General features: G+C 44.8%; 1 protein-coding gene across 6 annotated transcripts in view; it reads left to right on the plus strand.

The window, feature by feature from the left end:
• Positions 1 to 23975, plus strand: part of SASH1 (SAM and SH3 domain containing 1) — a 1215158-nt gene that overhangs the window by 38182 nt on the left and 1153001 nt on the right. Inside the window, exon 2 of one of the 6 annotated variants that reach the window (XM_073671392.1) lies at positions 4513 to 4896. The exons of the other annotated variants lie outside the window; for them this stretch is intronic. Coding sequence (XP_073527493.1) covers positions 4513 to 4521 — 9 coding nt within the window. The 3' untranslated portion in view covers positions 4522 to 4896. Of the gene's footprint in view, positions 1 to 4512; positions 4897 to 23975 lie in introns of those variants that run through there. 6 annotated transcript variants of the gene reach the window in all.

Consider the following 23975-nt stretch of genomic DNA (forward strand, 5'->3'; position numbering starts at 1 on the left):
CAGCACTCTTCAAAAAATGAATACATGAATTGCATTGCTGCATATATGTGCTTGGGGCATACATTGATAAAAGCATCTGAAGACATCTATAAGTGACAGGACCATCTTTAGTTTTTCTGCATTGTGCATTTGAGGTGTGTGTCTGCTTCCTTTTTTTTGCTATGCAGCCTATCCATCCATCTGTCCCAGACTATTTTTAACTACAATAAAGTTTAGTTGGATCCTATTTTTCCCCATTTTATTTGATGCCTAGACACAAAGAGAGGTGAGTCAGTTTAGTATGGAGTCCCTTATAAAAAGTTGAAAAAAATGCAAACAACTGATCAGTAAGGATCCAGTGAGTCAGACCCCAAACTTTTTAAAGCGGCAAGCCCTTCTTCTTTATGTTTGGCCCTGTTAAAATAAAAACACTTATATTCACCTCCGGTGCCGGCGCCGTTTCAATAGTGTCAGCACTCGCGGTCCCAGGGCACACGTGAGGTTTTGTCACCTGAGCTCTGCACCCAATCAGTGCTGGCTACACAGTCCCCACCTTCGGATGTATTGAACATCAACAAGGTGTCAGAGCTGTGGCTGCTCTCTGACACCTCACCTCTCAGGGGCTGTGAAGCCAGCGCTGATTGAGCACAAGGCTCAGGTGACATAAACTCATATGTGCCACGGGAGTGTAAGTGCCAACGTTGAATGTTAAATGAATGATCTAACCTTTAAAATGATTACTATCTAATCATATTACTAGTGCTATATTAAAGGGGTACTGCGGGGAGATAAAAGATTCTTGCACTGTTCCTGCACTCATGCCCTATAAAGATGAGATGCAGTTCTGTTATCTTTACAACCCTTGTAATTCAGTGTGACAGCAGCTGCTCTTCATGGCTTTCCCCTCCCATCTGGGACATTAGAGTCTCCTGATAATAGCTGTTTTTCTGCAGAGAACAGGGGTGTGGCCTGCTCCAGGCTGTTCCTAGCTGCCCACCCCCTGATATCTGTCTTATTTTAATCCAAGAAGAGGGGGTGTGTTCATTTCTAGTACCAGTCATGTCAACAAGAACATGCAAATACATGCTGTGATCTCCCTCCTTGCAAGTGCATGCTCTGCCTCTGCGCCATGCCTAACATAGGGCAGTATACATTATGCACTGCCATGGGTTGTACAGCAGAGGATCACAGCATGTATTTGTGTGACGTCCTCTCCGGTGGAAGCCCTTTTAGTTAACCCTGGGTGATGGGGGACTTGGAGTCGGGTTCTGTGATGGAGAGATGGGATGCAGCCGTGGCCCGGACCCGACCCGTGCTCAGGGCCGTCACATTAAAAGGAGATGGTGTGGGCTTATCCGGGTTGAGTGGCTAATTAACGACTACGCCACCTGTGGTGCCTGGTGAAGGGCCACCAGCGCCGCTGCAGTCCGCTGCGGCATGATGTTATGGCGATCAAAGTTATTACTACTCCCCACAGGCGGAGCAAGGCCTCAGGGCAGAGGGACAGGATGGAGGGGGTAGTAGTAGAGGGGAACGGATGCCGCGTCGCATGGTATGGCACAGGAATAACAGTCCGGAGGCCATAGGGATGAACTTCCAAGGCTTTACTCACATAGCTGGCAAAGGAAGGCGACTCCCTGCTCCCCGCGGAGTCCTGCGCTCACCAGAGACGGGGGTCTGACAACCTCCGAGTTAAGTCCAGCATTCAGTCGGGATCCTACAGCAGAGTGTTCCTGAACTACAGACCGATTTCTTTCCTGTCCGTGTGTGTGCAAATAGGCCGGGTCTCCCTCTGAGCTCCTCTCAGAACAAGGGCACGGGTGGCAGCTCCGCTCCGTCCGATGCCCGGTTGGATCCTCTGGGCCTACCGGGCTTTCCCGTCCAGGACATGAAGTAGCAAGGTCGGGTGTCAGTTGCCGGTACCCCTCTTGCAGCCGGAGTCCCTCTGAATATATCAGCATGGCGAGGACAGGTGGCGTACACCGCTCCGTCTGCATCCTGCCTGGGATCCATTTGCTGTGGAGCCACACTCTTAAGCTCCGGGCCTTCTTTGTCCTGGTCCTTGGCCGGGTTGAGACATTCTTTATCTGCAATCTGCCCCTCGACCCCAAGGCTAAGGTACGAGGGCCGTGTCTCCCTCCCCTGCAGGTCCACACAGGATCCACTTTCAGGGTAGGAGATACTAACCAAGACTAAACTATAAGGACCAGCAAAAGACCAAGACCAAAGATGGCTTTTTATTAAATATGAAATCTAAAGTGTAACTAACTTGTGAGTCCTCCACCCTCACCCACTAACTGGTTCCCCTAACTCTTGGTTCCCCAGTCTCCCTGTAACCAGGGGAGCAGCACCTAGTGCATACTAGCCCCCTCTGGTGGAGAAGTGTGGTGTTGGATGCAAAAGTTGGGTCACGACTATCACACTGTTCTTACCTCAGAGGAGGAACACTACACTCCATTAAAGAAGTGCAGCATCCCTGTGGCGGTCGAACCCTCAGGGGCGCCACATTTGCATCTTCTTGTTGACATGACTGCTACTAGAAGGGATCCCCCCCCCCTGTTCTTGGACTAAATGGAGACAGATATTGGGGGCAGGCAGCTAGGAACATTCTGCACCTCCGCCATGCCCCCTATTATTGGACTGAATAGAGACTTATATCAGGAGTATAACACCAAAGACCAGCCACAATTGGTTCACATAAATAAGTCAGAAAAAATAATATATATACAGTCAAGTGATAATTATATCTTATAGCTCCCTATATTGGCAATAACTGGCATGGCCATAGTTATAGACAATATATCACAAATGCATACAAGAAGAAGTATAGCCACAAACGGTAGAGGCTATAATTCAAATTAAAATATATATATATTAAAATATACAGTACAGACCAAAAGTTTGGACACACCTTCTCATTTAAAGATTTTTCTGTATTTTCATGACTATGTGCAAAGCAGTCATCAAAGCAAAAGGTGGCTACTTTGAAGAACCTAGAATATAAGTCATATTTTCAGTTGTTTCACACTTTTTTGTTAAGTATATAATTCCACATGTGTTAATTAATAGCTTTGATGCCTTCAGTGTGAATGTACAATTTTCATAGTCATGAAAATACAGAAAAATCTTTAAATGAGAAGGTGTGTCCAAACTTTTGGTCTGTACTGTATATCACAGGCATTGTTCAGTTTCACACCTCGCTGGGCCACAGGTATTGTTCAATCTCACAAGTAGCTCAGCCAGTGTTTACACGGTACACATCACTAATTTGATTAAACTCTCCTTATATATACCATCTCAGTGACCAAGACAAGATGGTAAAATCACAAAAATAAATGTGTTTCACATACTGCTGTACTTGCTTATTTTCACTAAAATGCAGCACAACCTGATAGCTATGTTCACACATCATGTTTTTTCAGCAGTTTTTACTACCCATTACTTCTTATGGGTAAAAAAACACTGAAAAAACGCTGAAAGAAGTGACATGCTATATTTTCTTAAAAAGGCTGCAAGGCACAAAATACACAACAACAAAAAGCCATGATGTGTGAACAGAAAATTATGGTTTCTCATAGAGTTTGCTAGTACTGCAAAAGGCAGCTGAAAATCTGCAGCAAAAAACGCTGAAAAACCATAATGTGTAAATATAGCCTAAGAGTGCAGGGGCAGTACAATAATTAAAAAAATTCCTGTATCTTAAATCAAAGGTAAGTACAACAATTTTCACGTGTGTTAACCGGATAGAAGTTAAATGTGTGACTGGAATCTGAACGTTTGTGAATCTAATGTTATATAGTATTATTTAATAGAAATTTAACTCAGAATCACCAATTTCACAAATTCATTAATTTTCCTCCAGTTAACTAAATAGCGCAAATCTCATCCATCTATCTATCTATCTATCTATCTATCTATCTATCTATCTATCTATCTATCTATCTATCTATCTATCTATCTTTCTAATGTATCCATCTATCTATCTATCTATCTATCTCATATCTATCTATCTATCCAACCCATATCTATCAGTGATGAGCGAGTATGTTCTGTTAACCCTTTCGGCGAGCATACTCGGGTGCTCGCTGAGTAATTACAGCGTGCTTGGTGTTATGTTTGAATCACTCCCATGTACATGATTTGCGACTGTTTGACATCTTTATTACATGTGAGGAATGCCTGTTTCTTAGGCATTCCTAACATGTAATAAAGCTGTTAAACAGTCGCAAATCATGAGCACGGGAGCGATTCAACCATAACACGGAGCACACTGAAGATTCTTGGGAAACACCCGAGCATGCTCGTAAATCTCGAGTAACGAGCATGCTCACTCATCACTACTATCTATCCATCCATCTCTCTTTCCATTTATCTTTCTAGTGTGTAGCATACTGAATCGCACAGTCAAGCATGTAACACGTAGAGCTGATGCATGTGACATTCACAGCAGTACAACTTTCCATAGTAGACAGGTGAACTGATAAATAGACCCAGTTTTTACAACAATGTTCTTTTTTTTATTTATTTTTTTAGCAGTTTTAAAGAATACATGGTTCCCTTCCAAGGATGCAGCACACAGAGTTTCTGATTTGGTGAAAAAGAGATTGATGTGAGACAGACGCTCAAGACCCAGGATCCCTTTCTCTGATCAGTGTGGGTTTTATTAGAAGAAGAAACTGGCATATACTTGAATACCTTGTTTTATTTAATAATAGCCATCATATATACTGCAGAACATCTTGCTATAAACAGCAACTTTTAGATTGTGTACAGGCCTGTTTTGTTATTTGTAGTCACAATCAATGATAATAATAAAAAAATTCAAGTGCAAAATTATAAAACAAAAAAAATTACAATTGTTTAAATGGAAAATGTGTTTTGTTTGTCAGAAATGTAAGGAGCTTGCTTGAAATAAAATGGTATTTAGTCTTCATACTTTAAAAGATCTTCTGTGGTTTTACTGAAAACACAATAACAAACGTCAGACTCTTTAAATGGGAAACTGGCCTTAGATTGGATGCTTCTCAGTCTTCTGTACTAACTTCTATTAACACCACCTCCTATAGAATACCATTTAATACTGAAATAAGAGACTATAAATAACACTAAATCTGAAAAATCCAAGGCACCCGATGTTCTTCTCCAAAAAGTTACCTTTATTATGTCACAATATATACAGGGCAAAAAAAGCAACGTTTCGGCCACACAGAGCTTCTTTTTTTTTAAAAAAAAAAAAAAAGCCCTACGTGCCGTAACGTCACTTTTTTTATCATGTGCTATATTAAGATAACCTTTTGGCGGAGAACATCTGGTGCCTTGGATTTTTTGGATTTAGTAATGTGGCAACATCGTGGGGAGTTACCAAGACTGCATGAACCTCAGAGTGGTGCACAGGACCGCACAGTTTTGTCCTGTACAAATAGCACTACCAGACAGTTAAAGAGTAACTAAACTTTTATAAATTTTTTTAAGATTTTTTTCTCCAGTGTGGGAAGATATGAAACTTTGCAAATTACTTTATTAGTTGTTTTGTCTTCAATCCTGTTAAGAAAATTTAGATATAATTGGTTTCCAAACTGCTTCTTTTCCCCAGACTATTTACCTGCAATTAGCTGCATTTATTATACAAAAAATTTGCGTGCACACAGTCCAATTCAAGGTGCCGGTGGAACGGGGAATGCAACCCCTAGATCAGGGAAGTAGAATTCACCGCACACTCTGGGCTTGGGTGGTGCGAAATGTATTCAATCTCCGTGAAAAGCAAATTTAAACAAAATTGTGATGGGAAATTCCACAAACTTTTCAACCCTACCAGGATCCTTTTCATAATGTCACTGCAAAAGAAAGACAATGTATGTGATAGGTCACTGTATACCAAATAAAGTATGTACAGGTCATACATATAGGAATGTGCACGATATACAGTACAGACCAAAAGTTTGGACACACCTTCTCATTTAAAGATTTTTCTGTATTTTCATGACTTTGAAAATTGTACATTCACACTGAAGGCATCAAAACTATGAATTAACACATGTGAAATTATATACTTAACAAAAAAGTGTGAAACAACTGAAAATATGTCTTATATTCTAGGTTCTTCAAAGTAGCCACCTTTTGCTTTGATGACTGCTCTGCGCACTCTTGGCATTCTCTTGATGAGCTTCAAGAGGTAGTCACCGGAAATGGTCTTCCAACAATCTTGAAGGAGTTCCCAGAGATGCTTAGTACTTGTTGGCCCTTTTGCCTTCACTCTGCGGTCCAGCTCACCCCAAATCTCGATTGGGTTCAGGTCTGGTGACTGTGGAGGCCAGGTCATCTGGCGTAGCACCCCATCACTCTCCTTCTTGGTCAAATAGCCCTTACACAGCCTGGAGGTGTGTTTGGGGTCATTGTCCTGTTGAAAGATAAATGATGGTCCAACTAAACGCAAATCGGATGGAATAGCATGCCGCTGTAAGATGCTGTGGTAGCCATGCTGGTTCAGTATGCGTTCAATTTTTAATAAATCCCCAACAGTGTCACCAGCAAAGCACCGACACACCATCACACCTCCTCCTCCATGCTTCATGGTGGGAACCAGGCATGTAGAGTCCATCCGACCACCTTTTCTGCGTCGCACAAAGACACGGAGGTTGGAACCAAAGATCTCAAATTTGGACTCATCAAACCAAAGCACAGATTTCCACTGGTCTAATGTCCATTCCATGTGTTCTTTAGCCCAAACAAGTCTCTTCTGCTTGTTGCCTGTCCTTAGCAGTGGTTTCTTAGCAGCTATTTTACCTGCTGCACAAAGGCCTGCTGCACAAAGTCTCCTCTTAACAATTGTTGTAGAGATGTGTCTGCTGCTAGAACTCTGTGTGGCATTGACCTGGTCTCTAATCTGAGCTGCTGTTAACCTGCGATTTCTGAGGCTGGTGACTCGGATAAACTTATCCTCAGAAGCAGAGGTGACTCTTGGTCTTCCTTTCTTGGGGCGGTCCTCATGTGAGCCAGTTTCTTTGTAGCGCTTGATGGTTTTTGCAACTGCACTTGGGGACACATTCAAAGTTTTCCCAATTTTTCTGATTGACTGACCTTCATTTTTTAAAGTAATGATGGCCACTCGATTTTCTTTACTTAGCTGATTTTTTCTTGCCATAATACAAATTCTAACAGTCTATTCAGTAGGACTATCAGCTGTGTATCCACCAGACTTCTGCACAACACAACTGACGGTCCTAACCCCATTTATAAGGCAAGAAACCCCACTTATTAAACCTGACAGGGCACACCTGTGAAGTGAAAACCATTTCCGGTGACTACCTCTTGAAGCTCATCAAGAGAATGCCAAGAGTGTGCAAAGCAGTCATCAAAGCAAAAGGTGGCTACTTTGAAGAACCTAGAATATAAGACATATTTTCAGTTGTTTCACACTTTTTTGTTAAGTATATTATTCCACATGTGTTAATTTATAGTTTTGATGCCTTCAGTGTGAATGTACAATTTTCAAAGTCATGAAAATACAGAAAAATCTTTAAATGAGAAGGTGTGTCCAAACTTTTGGTCTGTACTGTATATAAAGACAGAAACAAACATATATTTACAAGGCATATAATTATACAAGTATACAGTGTACTCATTGAGTGGCATTGCATGGTCTGTTTGGGTGCAGAGATAGCCTGCACATGTCCCTGACCAGAGATACGAGAGAGTGTATTAGGATCCGGTCTTGTCGCTGAGGAGACAGGTCCAGTTACATTCAAATGAGTAGGTTCTGATAGGGCGCTGAAGGCTGGCAAATAGAGTACAGAAAAAAAGCAGTTTGGATGCCACTTACATGCTTTTTTTTATAGGAATGAAGACAAATCTCCAATAAAGTGATTTTCAAAGTTTAATAGCTTTCCATGCTGGACAATAATGAATGTTTTAACTTTGGTAATTAACCTATATCCTGTGTAGCTACTTTTGTATAAGTGCTAATGGGCAGTGGGATTGTGGTTGCAAGCTCTTGGTGCACAGGCAGTCAGACTGCCTGCTCCGTACAGTCTGGGTGTCAGCTGATTATATAGCCATCAACTGAGAGTAATTTATGTGATCAGTGTTAGTTCCATTTGCATCAGTTTAACACCTTAAGGCTGTGTGCCCACGATGCGTTTTTTAAGTGTTTCCGCAGCGGCAATTGCGCTGCAGAAACGCTTAAAAAATGCATGGTAGAAGGCCTGCCATGTTCCCCAATGATATTCCGCATGTGCTGTGCACATGCTGCGGAACTTTCTGCTGCGGATTATCATTGCGGAAAAAAACGCAGCACTACCGGTTATTTTGCGGAAGCACTGCATTTTCACCGCCATTGATTTGCATTGGAATGCATGGATTCCGCATCACTGCATCTGTACATGCGGAATCCATGCGTTTCAATGTGCGGATGGTACCTGGGTCTGGAGGAGAGGAGACTCTCCTCCGGACCCAGGTACCATAGAACCTGTAAAAAAAATAAATAAATAAAAAATATACATTATACTTACCTTCTGATGGCCCCCGCTGCGCTCGTCCTCCCTTGCCGGCAGCTCGCGGTGGACTGAAGGACCTGCGCTGACATCATAGTCATGTGACAGCAGGTCCTTCAGTGTACCGCGAGCTGCCGGCAAGCCAGGATGGATCGAAGCCAGACTCCGGGGGCCATCAGAAGGTAAGTATAGATTTATTTTTTTTATTTTTTTAACATTCTTTCGGTCACGCTATATAAATCCATGCCGGTTGCATGGATTTATATAGTGTGACCAAGTTGTCAAGCACTTTCCAAGTGATGCTAAAATCGCTTGGAAAGCGCTGGTCAACTCACATGTGGAAATGCATGTGAAGAACGCTTCACTTCCGCATGTCCCTGGCAGGAAAAACGCATGTAAAATCCGCATGTACAATCCACATGTACAATCCGCATGTACAATCCACATGCGTTTTTTTCTGCCAGGGAGATGCAGAAACGCTCAGTAAAAAATCCGGAGCATTTCTGCATCGTGGGCACATAGCCTAAGTATTCAATCAATAATGACAGTGGCATTTAAAAGGTATCCAAAATGGCTGCCATCAGTTTGGAGCCCATTGGTCCCTGGCACAGCGCAATTTGCTCAAACTAATAAAACATAAATATATTCACACTATATGGCTAATGCTAAAATGGAAAGAAAAATCAAAACATTACAATTGATGTTAATTAGTAGCTACATTATCTTAAAAAATGAATGCAATAAAATTGATAAAAACATTATATGTACCCCAAAACTGTAATTAAAATAAATAAACATCAATTCACATGTAAAGCGCCATGGAATAAATGGCGCTATAATAATAAATAGTAATAAACAATAAAAAAACATAACATTAGAATGCAAAAAACAAACCCTCTCACATTTCCATTAACAGATCAATAAAAAGCTTCTGGTCTGAGAAAATGTCAATTCAAGTCAAAATTTTAGTTACAAAGTTCAGTTTTTTTAAATACTATAATATATTTATATTTCTACTGTGTGCAGAATTATTATCAAATTATACTAACTTGTCTAATAATTCTGAACACAGTATATATGTATGTATATATATATATATATATATGCACATATACAGTGGGGAAAATAAGTATTTGATATACTGCTGATTTTGCAAGTTTTCTCACCTACAAAGAGTGGAGCGGTCTGTAGTTTTTAGAGAGGTCAGACCTTTCCTGTAGTTCATGACCAAGTTTGCACACACTGCAGCAGAGATTTTGGCCCACTCCTCAATACCGATCTTCTCCAGATCTTTCAGGTTTCAGGGCTGTCGCAGGGCAACATTGAGTTTCAGCTCCTTCCAAAGATTTTCTGTTGTGTTCAGGTCTGGAGACTGGCTAGGCTGCTCTAGGACCTTGAAATGCTTCTTACAGAGCCACTCCTTAGTTGCCCTGGCTGTGTGTTTCAGGTTATTGTCATGCTGAAAGACCCAGCCACAACCCATCTTCAATCCTCTTACTGAAAGAAGGAGGTTGTTGGCCAAAATCTTGTGATACATGACCCCATCCATCCTCCCTTCAATACAGTGCAGTCGTCCTGTCCCCATTGCAGAAAAGCACCCCCAATGTATGATGTTTCCCCCACCATGCCTCACGGTTGGGACGGTGTTCTTGGGGTTGTACTCATTCTTCTTCCTCCAAACACAGCGAGTGGAGTTGATACCAAAAAGTTCTATTTTGGTCTCATCTGCCCACATGACCTTCTGCCGTGCCTTCTCTGGATCATTCAGATGGTCATTGGTGAACTTAAAATGCGCCTGGACATGTGCTGGCGTGAGCAGGGGGACTTTGCGTGCCCTGCAGGATTTTATTCCACGACTGTGTAGTGTGTTACTAATGGCAATGTTTGAGACTGTGGTCCCACCCCTCTTCAGGTCATTGACCAGGTCCTCCCATGTAGTTCTGGGCTGATTCCTGACCTTTCTCAGAATCATCGTTACACCACGAGGCAAGATCCTGCATGGAGCCCCAGACCGAAGAAGATTGACAGTCATCTTGTGTTTCTTCCATTTTCAAATAATTGTGCCAAGGAGAGGTCCCTTGAGGAAGCAGTTCATGCAAAATGCGCATTGGGGCAGTTTGACATGCAGCACTTACTTTTAGTAATGGGTAAGTGTAGCACCCTGAGGACTCGGCTGCTACAGGGGTATTGCACCTCACTCCAGAGGTGTGGTATTCCACTCCCGGGTAAGGATGGAGTGTGGGACTGAGCTCAGTAGGCTGCATGCACTACATACATCCCATTTCCGGGGGACAGAACTACGGTACTCCCACCAAGTAAATGTGCAGGTATGACAGCGTCTGTCCCCGGCTGGAGTGGGAGGGGGGTGGAACACCCCAGTAGTGTAGGGGCAGATAGGGGGAGTACTCTGGGTAAAGCTAGGAGCCCATTGGGTGCTGGTCACCTGGGCTCACACATAGAGGGAGTATATATGGTGGGCACCATCTTAGAATAGGGTCTTTTTAGTCAGTCAGCCTGAGAAGCAGAGCAGAGGAGCTCAGCCAGGAGGGCTGACAGGGAGCTGTGGCTCCGGCTGGGCCCAGCTCCAGGGCCAGGCCTGAAGCATGGAGAGAGGAGGAAGAAGGACCCAGAGAGGCAGAGACAGAGGGAACCCTGAGATCCCAGAATTAAGCCAAAAGGGTGAAGGGTTGGCAGAAGAGGGCACCGGATCCCAAACTGACGGAGGCAAAACATCCTTAATCAGGAACCGGAGGTCGTGGTCAAGTTTTGCCACGACCCTCACCATATCCACCAGGAAGGCACACCACGAGTAGGGTCAGGGAAGCCAGAGAAGGTTTAACCACCAAGAGACCCGAGGGAGCCGGACAAAGGTGGATCCCTGGTGGGGATGGCCAGCAGAAAGAGAGAGAGAGGGGAGCTCAGGACCGCGCTCTGGACTGCCTGGGAGTTGGCCGAGTCCCGCACCTGGTGGACGCAGCACGGCTCGGGTGGTCACTCAAGGCCGGAGTGACCGGAGCAACACCAGTGAGTAAAAACCCTGAAACTGCACCATACGTTTCTGACTCTCCTTGCTGCACCATCACAACCTCCATCATCTACACCTGCTGCCCTGAGGCCATACCCCTCCCGTTGGGGGTTATACCATCCCTGCTGCACACATACCACCGGCCTCAGCGGACTGTTCTGCAGCGGCGGCCTTGTGACCGCAAATCAACGGGTGGCGTAGTCGACACACCTTCTAGCATCTACTGCTAATAGACTCGCCGCTTAGTTTGACTCCCTGGGCACGGACCGGGTCACCGCCACGAGACTACTACCCCCATCTGATCCGGCTCCGGGTAAGCCCCCGTGCGCGCGATGCCGCACGACACAGAAGGCCCAGGGGCGCGTCAACTTTGGCGTAGTCGGCAGGATAACGTGCCCGCAATCACCGGGTACTGCGTGCCTGAAGAAAAGTTCATATTTACCGTAAAAAGAAGTCTCCCGCCGATTCCGGAGGGTCCCCGCCATCGGACGTCGTCCGGAGTCGTTTCCCGCCGTTTGCCCGCCATCTGCAGCCTTTTCCCGCCATCCACGGAGTTTCCCACCATAAGGAGACGATTCCCGCCATCTTGGACAGTTTCCCGCCCTGGCAGAGCCGACGCCATTATGGGCGTGCCAGAGGGTGGCAAGAGGCCACCTCCCATCGTGGGCCAGGACCAGGAATGGCGCCAAAAGCGGAATCCGCCCCCACCAGCAGAGACTGCAATGGTAGAGATGTCCATCAGCGTGGAGGGGCTGCCCCTGGAACTGACAATCACAAAGTTGCCCCGGGACCACCCAAAAAGTGGGCGGATGAAGAACAAAAGAGCGAGGATGGGTGCAGCCTGGAGGAGTCTGGAGAAGCCGTACCCGGAGATGGAGGGAGAGTCAGGCAGCACCGACCCTGTGGTCAGGAGCCTGTTGCAAGCTACCACCCCACAAGACCTGGTGGGGATCCTGGCACAGCTCCCCCGAGACCGGGAGCGTGCACAGACCGCGCTGGAGGGCCTCGCACGGAGGATGGCCCAGGTGCAGCAAGAAACGCTGACTGAGTGGAGCAGGGAGATGGCCCAGCAGGCTGGAGCCCGCCAGCGGAGCACGCCACCCGAGACGAGGAGTCTGACCGCCTCTGAGGATGGTGCAGGAGGAATGAAGGCCGGAGACGACGCCGTGGAAGGAGCTGAAGGAACGGAGGCAGGTAAAGGGGACGTCACTACCCCAAGCCGAGAAACCGTGAGCCTGCCCCAGCTCCCCGTCGCAGAGCCCGAAATTCCCCCTACCATGCCCGTCGCTGCACCGCCACCGCTCCAGACTAGGCCTCAAGCAGGAGCCGCGACCACGCCCCCTGTGACGTCACGCGCCTCGACCCCGAGCGCGGCGAAGCAGGAGACGCCACCGGCCTGGTCGCAGGGCCGAATACCCCCGGGCGCCGCAGTTCCAACAGCGCCCTCTACCTCCACCAAGTCACCGGCCTGGTCGCAAGGTCGAGTACCCCCGGGCGCCGCCGTCCCCGCTGTGCCCTTTACCTTCAGGGTGCCCCCAGCCTGGTCGCAAGGCCTGGTGAACCCGGGCGCCGCTGCCACCACCGCGCCCTCAACCCACAAAGTCCTACCCCTGGGTGAAGACTTGTTCGCCCAACATACTTGCCCGGATGGGCAGCCCTTTGAGTGGCCACCGGAGTACTACCATCCCCGACTCCGGAAGGAAAGGCCCCTGGATGAGCCCCTGATTCCGGCTCCGGCGCCTGTCGAGATCGTCCCGCTCCCGCTGGAGGAGGCCCAATTTGAATGGGGCCCCACCGGGGAGAACCTCATCGGCTTCACCCAAGAGACCCGGGCGGCCGCAGCCCAGCGAGCAGAGTGCTGCCAGCAACAGCTGGAGGTCTTCGAACGGGAGCGGCGAGAAAGGCGGGTCCGCGAGGAGCGGCTGCAAGTGCAGAGTGCAGAACAGAAGAGCCGGACCCGACGGAACCCCCGTGCAGCCCACGGTCCCCGTGCCACCGGGACTGTAATCAAATTCCAACTGCAGCACGGATGGGGCTTCATCCGGGATCACCGCACCCCCGGCGACGTCTTCGTGACCCGCAGAGATGTCGAATCCCACCTACCGGAGGGACACAGAGGACGAGATCTGTACCTGGGTGATGAGGTCACCTTCACCCGGCATCAATGTGCCAAGGGGCCATATGCTCTCCATGTACACCGACTGACCGAGAAAGAGCTACGGTGTGAGGAGGAACAAGAGAACCCGGACGGGTTTGAAGGTTACCCGCGAGATGGAGCAGGAGGATGCCGTTACTGAAGTACGGTAAAGTGGAACTGTACATAGTTACCCGTAAGGGTACAAGAACTGTTACAAGTACTGCTGCTAAGTAAAGTATAGTCCCCGTTGGGACCAGCAAACTGTTATCCGTGTGTCCCTATCCCTTACCAGGCTGAGGACTGTGAGCAGCCATCCCTTTTCCCCACTGGCCGAGGACTGAGAGCGGCCATACCCCTTGTAAATGGTTGCGCTTCCTAAAGCGCCCCCTACTGGTTTTATAGAAGAACTGTTTTTCGTCAAGTGACTGTTGCACTTTCACCTGGTCGCAATTTGCACAGTGGCCAGAAGCTCAAGAATATTTATCTGAAAGAGTTTTATATGAAGAAGTTTTTATTGCTAGAGTCTGATAGTATATATACTGTTTAATATGTTCTTGTATGTTTTGAAAAAAAATTGTATGTTTTTGGTAAGTTTATTCTTTTACAGCCCGAGGACGTGCTGTGATTTACCAGGGGGGAATGTAGCACCCTGAGGACTCGGCTGCTACAGGGGTATTGCACCTCACTCCAGAGGTGTGGTATTCCACTCCCGGGTAAGGATGGAGTGTGGGACTGAGCTCAGTAGGCTGCATGCACTACATACATCCCATTTCCGGGGGACAGAACTACGGTACTCCCACCAAGTAAATGTGCAGGTACGACAGCGTCTGTCCCCGGCTGGAGTGGGAGGGGGGTGGAACATCCCAGTAGTGTAGGGGCAGATAGGGGGAGTACTCTGGGTAAAGCTAGGAGCCCATTGGGTGCTGGTCACCTGGGCTCACACATAGAGGGAGTATATATGGTGGGCACCATCTTAGAATAGGGTCTTTTTAGTCAGTCAGCCTGAGAAGCAGAGCAGAGGAGCTCAGCCAGGAGGGCTGACAGGGAGCTGTGGCTCCGGCTGGGCCCAGCCCCAGGGCCAGGCCTGAAGCATGGAGAGAGGAGGAAGAAGGACCCAGAGAGGCAGAGACAGAGGGAACCCTGAGATCCCAGAATTAAGCCAAAAGGGTGAAGGGTTGGCAGAAGAGGGCACCGGATCCCAAACTGACGGAGGCAAAACATCCTTAATCAGGAACCGGAGGTCGTGGTCAAGTTTTGTCACGACCCTCACCATATCCACCAGGAAGGCACACCACGAGTAGGGTCAGGGAAGCCAGAGAAGGTTTAACCACCAAGAGACCCGAGGGAGCCGGACAAAGGTGGATCCCTGGTGGGGATGGCCAGCAGAAAGAGAGAGAGAGGGGAGCTCAGGACCACGCTCTGGACTGCCTGGGAGTTGGCCGAGTCCCGCACCTGGTGGACGCAGCACGGCTCGGGTGGTCACTCAAGGCCGGAGTGACCGGAGCAACACCAGTGAGTAAAAACCCTGAAACTGCACCATACGTTTCTGACTCTCCTTGCTGCACCATCACAACCTCCATCATCTACACCTGCTGCCCTGAGGCCATACCCCTCCCGTTGGGGGTTATACCATCCCTGCTGCACACATACCACCGGCCTCAGCAGACTGTTCTGCAGCGGCGGCCTTGTGACCGCAAATCAACGGGTGGCGTAGTCGACACACCTTCTAACATCTACTGCTAATAGACTCGCCGCTTAGTTTGACTCCCTGGGCACGGACCGGGTCACCGCCACGAGACTACTACCCCCATCTGATCCGGCTCCAGGTAAGCCACCGTGCGCGCGATGCTGCACGACACAGAAGGCCCAGGGGCGCGTCAAGGAGATGTACTTGTAATCTTGAGATTGTTGATGTATTTCAACAATTTTGATTCTCAAGTCCTCAAATAGTTCTCTTCTCCTCTTTCTGTTCTCCATGCTTAGTGTGGCACATACAGACACACAATGCAAAGTGTGAGTTAACTTATCCCTTTTTTTTCTGGTTTCAGGTGTTATTTTCATATTACCCACACCTGTTACTTGCCACAGTTGAACGAGCATCACATGATTGGAACAAAGTTGTTAACCCATAATTTTGGAGAGGTGCCAACAATTTTGTTTGGCCCATTTTTGGAGGTTTGTGTGAAATTATGTCCAATTTGCCTTTTTTTCTCATTTTTTTGTGTTGCTCCAATATACACAAAGGAAATAAACATGTAAACATATAACAAAACATGTGTTACTGCAATAAATATCTGGGAGATATACTTCATTTTCTGGAACAATTTAAAGAGTGCCAACACTGTCAGCCATATATATATATATATATATATATATATATATATATATATATATATACAGTACAGACCAAAGGTTTGGACACACCTTCTCATTTAAAGATGTTTCTGTATTTTCTTGACTATGAAAATTGTACATTCACACTGAAGGCATCAAAACTATGAATTAACACATGTGGAATTATATACTTAACAAAAAAGTGTGAAACAACTGAAAATATGTCTTATATTCTAGATTCTTCAAAGTAGCCACCTTTTGCTTTGATGACTGCTTTGCACACTCTTGGCATTCTCGTGATGAGCTGCAAGAGGTAGTCACCGGAAATGGTCTTCCAACAATCTTGAAGGAGTTCCCAGAGATGCTTAGCACTTGTTGGCCCTTTTGCCTTCACTCTGCAGTCCAGCTCACACCAAACCATCTCGATTGGGTTCAGGTCTGGTGACTGTGGAGGCCAGGTCATCTGGTGTAGCCCCCCATCACTCTCCTTCTTGGTCAAATAGCCCTTACACAGCCTGGAGGTGTGTTTGGGGTCATTGTCCTGTTGAAAAATAAATGATGGTCCAACTAAACGCAAACCGGATGGAATAGCATGCCGCTGCAAGATGCTATGGTAGCCATGCTGGTTCAGTATGCCTTCAGTTTTGAATAAATCCCTAACAGTATCACCAGAAAAGCACCCCCACACCATCACACCTCCTCCTCCATGCTTCACGGTGGAAACCAGGCATGTAGAGTCCACCCGTTCACCTTTTCTGCGTCGCACAAAGACACGGTGGTTGGAACCAAAGATCTCAAATTTGGACTCATCAGACCAAAGCACAGATTTCCACTGGTCTAATGTCCATTCCTTGTGTTCTTTAGCCCAAACAAGTCTCTTCTGCTTGTTGCCTGTCCTTAGCAGTGGTTTCCTAGCAGCTATTTTACCATGAAGTACTGCTGCACAAAGTCTCCTCTTAACAGTTGTTGAAGAGATGTGTCTGCTGCTAGAACTCTGTGTGGCATTGACCTGGTCTCTAATCTGAGCTGCTGTTAACCTGCTATTTCTGAGGCTGGTGACTGAGATAAACTTATCCTCAGAAGCAGAGGTGACTCTTGGTCTTCCTTTCCTGGGGCGGTCCTCATGTGAGCCAGTTTCTTTGTAGCTCTTGATGGTTTTTGCAACTGCACTTGGGGACACTTTCAAAGTTTTCCCAATTTTTCGCACTGACTGACCTTCATTTCTTAAAGTAATGATGGCCACTCTTTTTTCTTTACTTGGCTGCTTTTTTCTTGCCATAATACAAATTCTAACAGTCTATTCAGTAGGACTATCAGCTGTGTATCGACCTGACTTCTGCACAACACAACTGATGGTCCCAACCCCATTTATAAGGCAAGAAATCCCACTTATTAAACCTGACAGGGCACACCTGTGAAGTGAAAACCATTTCCGGTGACTACCTCTTGAAGCTCATCAAGAGAATGCCAAGAGTGTGCAAAGCAGTCATCAAAGCAAAAGGTGGCCACTTTGAAGAACCTAGAATATAAGACATATTTTCAGTTGTTTCACACTTTTTTGTTAAGTATATAATTCCACATGTGTTAATTCATAGTTTTGATGCCTTCAGTGTGAATGTACAATTTTCAAAGTCATGAAAATACAGAAAAATCTTTAAATGAGAAGGTGTGTCCAAACTTTTGGTCTGTACTGTATATATATATATATATATATATATATATATACATACGTACATACATATACAGCTTCATATAACAACCGTGTCTGCCTTTCACACTTTAAAGTGCAAGTTTGCCCATTGCCCATCTTACAGGTGCTACTCAGTAGAGGTGAGCAAAACAATTTGCTGTACCGTGGTCCAGTTGCCAGGTCAGTATTCTGGTGCTGCTGGATGCGCTCTGATAACCTCTTTCTACCTGCTGACATTTTTGGCTCCTCTTATGATTAGCTGGCCTAGCACAACTTTGTGTGTGTGTTACGCTGTAAATATGATGTTGCTCCTGGTTCGCTAATCATAGATAACCGGTAGGTAGGAGGCATGTAAGCTGGGTATCATCCTGCTGCCATGGAATACTGACCAGGCTGCTGGACTAAGGTCCTCTATATCAATGCGCTCATTTCTACTCTTCACATTCGGTTATGTGTGCTCTCTGGTCAGCACGCAAAAGCAAAAGGCATCTGCACATGCTCGACCAAAGCTGGAGAAGCCTGCTACCTATACGGTTAGCAGCAAATGAGAAGACAAATGATCAGGCCATATGGGTATTCCTGCAATAGAAAAATTATAAGTTTTTGAAAATGAATTGCATTCAAAAAGTTTATTATTTTTCCAAATTCGTTTACAGAGAATGGATTCATTATTGTGGTAAAAAACCTTAAAATGGTACTCTTTAAGGTGCGTTGAATTGCTCTAGAAATTAAATTTTAAAATCCAAGTAATTCAAGATGTATATGAGTCAGTGCCATTCTTCTTAAAATAAAAATAAAATATATATACTTTTTGTGTATATACTGAAATAGATATTTTCCGGCTTAGGCATAATGATAAAACACCTATAACATGTTGCGAAACAAAATGGGCCTAGAAGTTCTTCCTATGTTTGATTTCTGGTAGAAAATCTGTTTACTCCAGCTGTAAGTAGTCGCGCCATATGTATGTGTTCTGAGCTATCCAAACAAAACCCACAAAGCATGTTAGAAAGCTCATTTCATTCAGGGAATGTAGCTGACTGTTATTTTTGTCAATCTTCTGGTTTGTTACCTTGGTTACCACACATTTTGTGCAGAGCAGCTACATGTCTGTGAACAGTAAAAAGAGATGAAAGGGTTTTACGTTGACTGGAAATTTCAAGTCTTAATCTCAATGTGATTTTCTATCGTCTGCATAATGATAGACCACACCACTAATGTGCGTTGGCAAGTCTAAATAATGTCACATACTGATTTCTGCCTATTCCACATTGGTTAGATTATGCTAGACTGTGTGCAAGTCAGCACATTGACTTCATTATTTAACATAAAGAGGGATATATGAAGGTATATAACTTCAATAGCCTTGTATAAATTGCATTCAGTTTAGGTAATCTCTCATGGTTACTTACATAGAGCACATGCATCAAGATCAACCTTTATTGTAACCCTTAGGCTGCATTCACACGTCCATGTGACATGTCACGGTGTCCATTTTTTTTCTCGGAAAGCACACTGACCCATAGAGTTTTATTGATCTATATCAGTGGTACCCAACCTTTCGGACTTTGGGAGCCACATTCAGCTCTGAGAGAGGGTTGCGAGCCATATTTAGCTCAGAGAGGGTCACAAGCCAAATTCAGCTCTGAGAGAGGGTCGCGAGCCACATTCAGCTCTGAGAGAGGGTCACGAGTCACATCCAACTCTGAGAGAGGGTCACAAGCCACATTCAGCTCTGAGAGAGGGTCGCGAGCCACATTCAGCTCTGAGAGAGGGTCACGAGTCACATCCAACTCTGAGAGAGGGTCACAAGCCACATTCAGCTCTGAGAGAGGGTCGCGAGCCACATTCAGCTCTGAGAGAGGGTCACGAGTCACATCCAACTCTGAGAGAGGGTCACAAGCCACATTCAGCTCTGAGAGAGGGTCGCGAGCCACATTCAGCTCTGAGAGAGGGTCACGAGTCACATCCAACTCTGAGAGAGGGTCACAAGCCACATTCAGCTCTGAGAGAGGGTTGCAAGCTATATTCAGCTCCTGCCCCTCTCATAGTAGTGACACTGAGAACCCCCATTACCGGTATAATGACTGCCAAAGCTTTCCCACAGTAATCACATGAGGCAGTATGCCAAGATCCAGGTGATCCAACAATACCCCCATTCAGTATTTTCACATCCAGCACTCCACATTGTCGCATCCAGCTTCAGTTATCTCCTTTGACAGGTAGTATCATCCTGCTTCAGCTTACCATACTTAAATTATCTCTAAACCCCCAATACCAGTATATGCACATCCATATCTGCTCTTCTGTGTGGGGCTACTCACTAAAGTCACTATCTGGAGACATGTTCTTCATAGCTGTTTGCTAGACCAGGTGCTACTCAACCAAGCTGGCAGACAGCCGTGAACCACACATCATGGGCCTGTGAGCCACAGGCTGGGAACTCCTGATCTATACACACATCCATTTTAAAAACAGATACATGTCTCTGATCAGTGTGATATAGGACATTCTCAATCAGTTTTGTGGATCAGACTTGGTTATTAAAGTCTAATGGATTAAATACTGAAAACAGTCTTTGTACTTCAGTGTTCCATCCATGTTTCATCTATTGGTAACTGATCCATTGTAAAGAATCAATGGATAAAAAAAGTTTAGATAGTAAACCTGCTTCAGTTTTTAAAAATGGATGAGAAAAAAAACATGTATGCAAAATGGAGACAAAACGGATGACACATGAGAGAAAAACAGACTGTTTTGTACAGATGTTAATGGATGTGGGAATGTGGCATTAGGACCATTATTCATGAGATGGAAGCCTAGGCCATTTTTAATTTTGTCATTGTTTTGCCATTTGGTTTTTGTTTTAACATTTTTACATTCTATTTTTTTTATTACAATTTTACGAAATGTAGAACCAAATGTGCATCCCACATTCAAACTGAGGCATACAGGGTATTTTATTATAATGTAGGTATTATATCTCTGGTTTTTCTCACTATTTTAAACAGTAACCGTCATTTTAATTTTCATTTCATAAATAGTACTCATGAAAATAAGAAACTTTGCAATATATTTTAACATAGAAATCTGCTTCTTTCTCTGCCAGGACTGATCATTTATTCTCAAAATTCTATGCAGACGGAAGGTGGTGGAAAAGCTCTGCCTCTAGCTCCTCCCTCCCCTCCTGTTTACATAGAATCTCATCAGTAGCAGCTGCCATCTCCTATCTCAGTTTTTTAAAATCTGTCTTCACTGAATACAGATTTTTATCTCAGATTTAAGAATTTTGAAATTGAATGTTCAGTCCTTGTGGAGAAAGAAGCAGATTTTTCTAATAGATATGCTATAAAGTTTCTTATTTTATCGTGTACTATTCATTTATAAAATATAAATTAAAATGACTACTGACTTCAGCAATCTAATTTTTTTGCTCATTCACCTTCTACCTGACATTGATTCATATAGCTTAACTTTCTAGTAACTGTCATACCCAATTTGCCCTATTGTGGCTTAACTTCCACAGGTTGCTGATCACCCGACAAACAAGTAAAACATTCAATTGTTGGGTGAAACTATTTTATTTTATTGCCCATGGTAGTCTAAGGACACTGATATATTACAGACCACTGTGGACATCTGAAGAACGGTCTGTCCATCTAAACAGGATATTAAACGACCATAGATTAGTAAATATTTAACTATTGGTGGTCGATTAATGCCACAAAATCAGGTGGTGTAAATGCATTCTGAAGTGGATTTCTCAATAAAATTTGATGTGCTGTTTACTTGCCCAGATTGTGATATCACTGTGTAATCATTCAATTTCCTCCCAACACCCCCAACACAAGGGACTAGCCTAAAAAAATTGCTTTTATTTGGGCTGCGACTCTGTGTCACTGTGAGATGAGTTTGTGACTTGCCTTTTGGAAGTGAGAATATATAGCAGATTTATGAGTCAATGTAAAAATGTATTTTCTTGGCTCAACACTTAGAGATAGTTCCAAGTCTGCCTCCCATTTTCTTATGTGGGGACTGTTGGTTTGGAGAGTCCAGAAGAAGTGCATTTGAGAAGGATAAAGTATGTTACAACTCAACTGACTCAAAAGTTGACTTCTCTCTATTATCAGTGGGGAATGAGACGAGAAAATGATCAAGTTGGTTAATTTTCCAATTTCCCAAAGGGGATGCGTGTGAGATTGAGGACAAGGCATCCACCACTGGCCTTATAGGGCCATTGTCAAAAAATAGATACTATAAACTGTCTGGAAGAAATCCAGTCTTGAAAAATCAGGATATTCATACCTGGGGTAAACCTTGGATTCCCCAAAATCAAATAAAGTAAGGGAGACGTCAGAGGAATGATAGGTGCCTGAACCAGAGAGTCTGTGCAGCAAGGTAAGCTGGCACCAATTGTAAGATGATGTCTGAGTAGCGCAGCAGAATAGGATTTAAGCCATGGGATAGCCAACGGTGGTATCTTTGTATGACTTTTTCAATTGATGAAAAGCCGTCCCGAGATCCCCACCAATCACACAAAATATACTCTGAAATTCACAGTCCACATACTCCATCCCAAAGAGCAGTGAATGGCACAACAATCTTACTATTGAGTTTGTGCACTGCACTGAGTTCACGCTGCATATATCAGCTGCATACTTCAGAGGTATATTGTGCAATCAGGAGTTTCAGGACCCCGACCACCACCGATCGGCAGCTACTTGCAGTGTCGTCTATACATTAAAAAATGTTTAATGACAGTTACAACTACTTTAACTATAGTTGAGACTTAAATAAAGGGACTTAAAGAAAGCAGAGGGGATCATGATTGGAATTATGTGGAATGCATAGAGTATCCTTGGCAAAATTTTAACCCCTTTCTGACGTGTGACCTAATAGTATGTCATGATGACCTGGGCCGATTGGACCAATGACGTACTATTAGGTCATATGGCGATCGCGCCCGCACACAAGCGGTGCGGGGCGATCGCCGTCGGGTGTCAGCTGATTGTCACAGCTGACACTCGGTACTATGGGCAGGGAGCGGTCCTGCACCGCTCCTTGTACATTAACCCCCTCAATGCTGCGATCGAACCATGCTTTATCATCATACCGCCAAACGCGATCAAAAAGACTAATGCAAATTAAAATGGTACCGCTGAAAACGTCATCTTGTCCCGCAAAAATCGGCCGAAAAATAAAAAAGTTATTACTATCAAAATAAAGCAGTACAAAAAAAATATTTTTTCTATAAAATATTTTTTATTGTGTAAAAGCGCCAAAATCATAAAAAACAATATAAATGCAGTACCGCTGTAAACATACTGACCTGAAGAATAACGCTGCCTTATCAATTTTACCACACGCGGAACGGTATTAAAAAAAAAAAAAATTCCGGAATTGTTGGTTTTAGTTTATTCTCCCTCCCAAAAATCGGAATAGAAAGTGATCAAAAATGTCACATGCCCAAAAATGTTACCAATAAAAACGTCAACTTGTCCCGCAAAAAACAAGCCATCACATGACTCTGTCGGCCGAAATACGGAAAAATTGCAGCTCTCAAAATATGGCAATGCAAAAACTAGTCTTTGCAAAAAAAAGCGTCTTTTAGTGTGTGACAGCTGTCAATCATAAAAACCCGATATAAATCTGGTATCTCTGTAATCGCACCGACCCGAAGAATAAAGTAATCTTATCAGTTATGTCACACTAGGAACGGCGTAAAAAATAAAGTCTAGGGTTAGGGCTGTGCTACGGTTAGGGTTGTGCTAGGGTTAGGATTGGGATTTTTTCAAAAGTAAAGAAAAAAAATGACGATATGGTGACTAATGAGCGCAAGTGCTCGCTACTTGAGTTTGCATAGTTTGCTCGGGTATGCACCGAGTATCGTGGGTACTCGAGTGACATGCTTGAGTCTCCTCCTCTTCCTCCCTCTCGGGGATTGCCTGCCATGCAAGAGCGATCCCCGCATGGTTTTTCTTGGGTGTCTAATAACCGTGAAACATGCGGGCAGGGACTCAAGCATGTCACTTGAGCACCCGCGATACATGGTGCATACCTGAGTCCTCGATGCAAACTCAAGTAGCGAGCACTTGCGCTCAAGACTAATAACAACTTATTCAATATGATGACCTAATGTTATCAAATTCTGTGTCGTACCTCTGGGTTCAAAATGTTCACTATACCCCTTGATAAAATCCTTGAGGGGTCTAGTTTCCAAAATGGGGTCACTTGTGGGAGGTTTCCACTGTTTAGGCACATCAGGGGCTCCCCAAACGCAACATGGCGTCCGCTAATTATTCAAGCTAATTTTACATTCAA

Source organism: Phyllobates terribilis, unplaced genomic scaffold, assembly GCF_046119375.1.
Source record: "Phyllobates terribilis strain yellow unplaced genomic scaffold, ASM4611937v1 Scaffold_3__8_contigs__length_932513732, whole genome shotgun sequence".
Classification (NCBI taxonomy): domain Eukaryota; kingdom Metazoa; phylum Chordata; class Amphibia; order Anura; family Dendrobatidae; genus Phyllobates; species Phyllobates terribilis.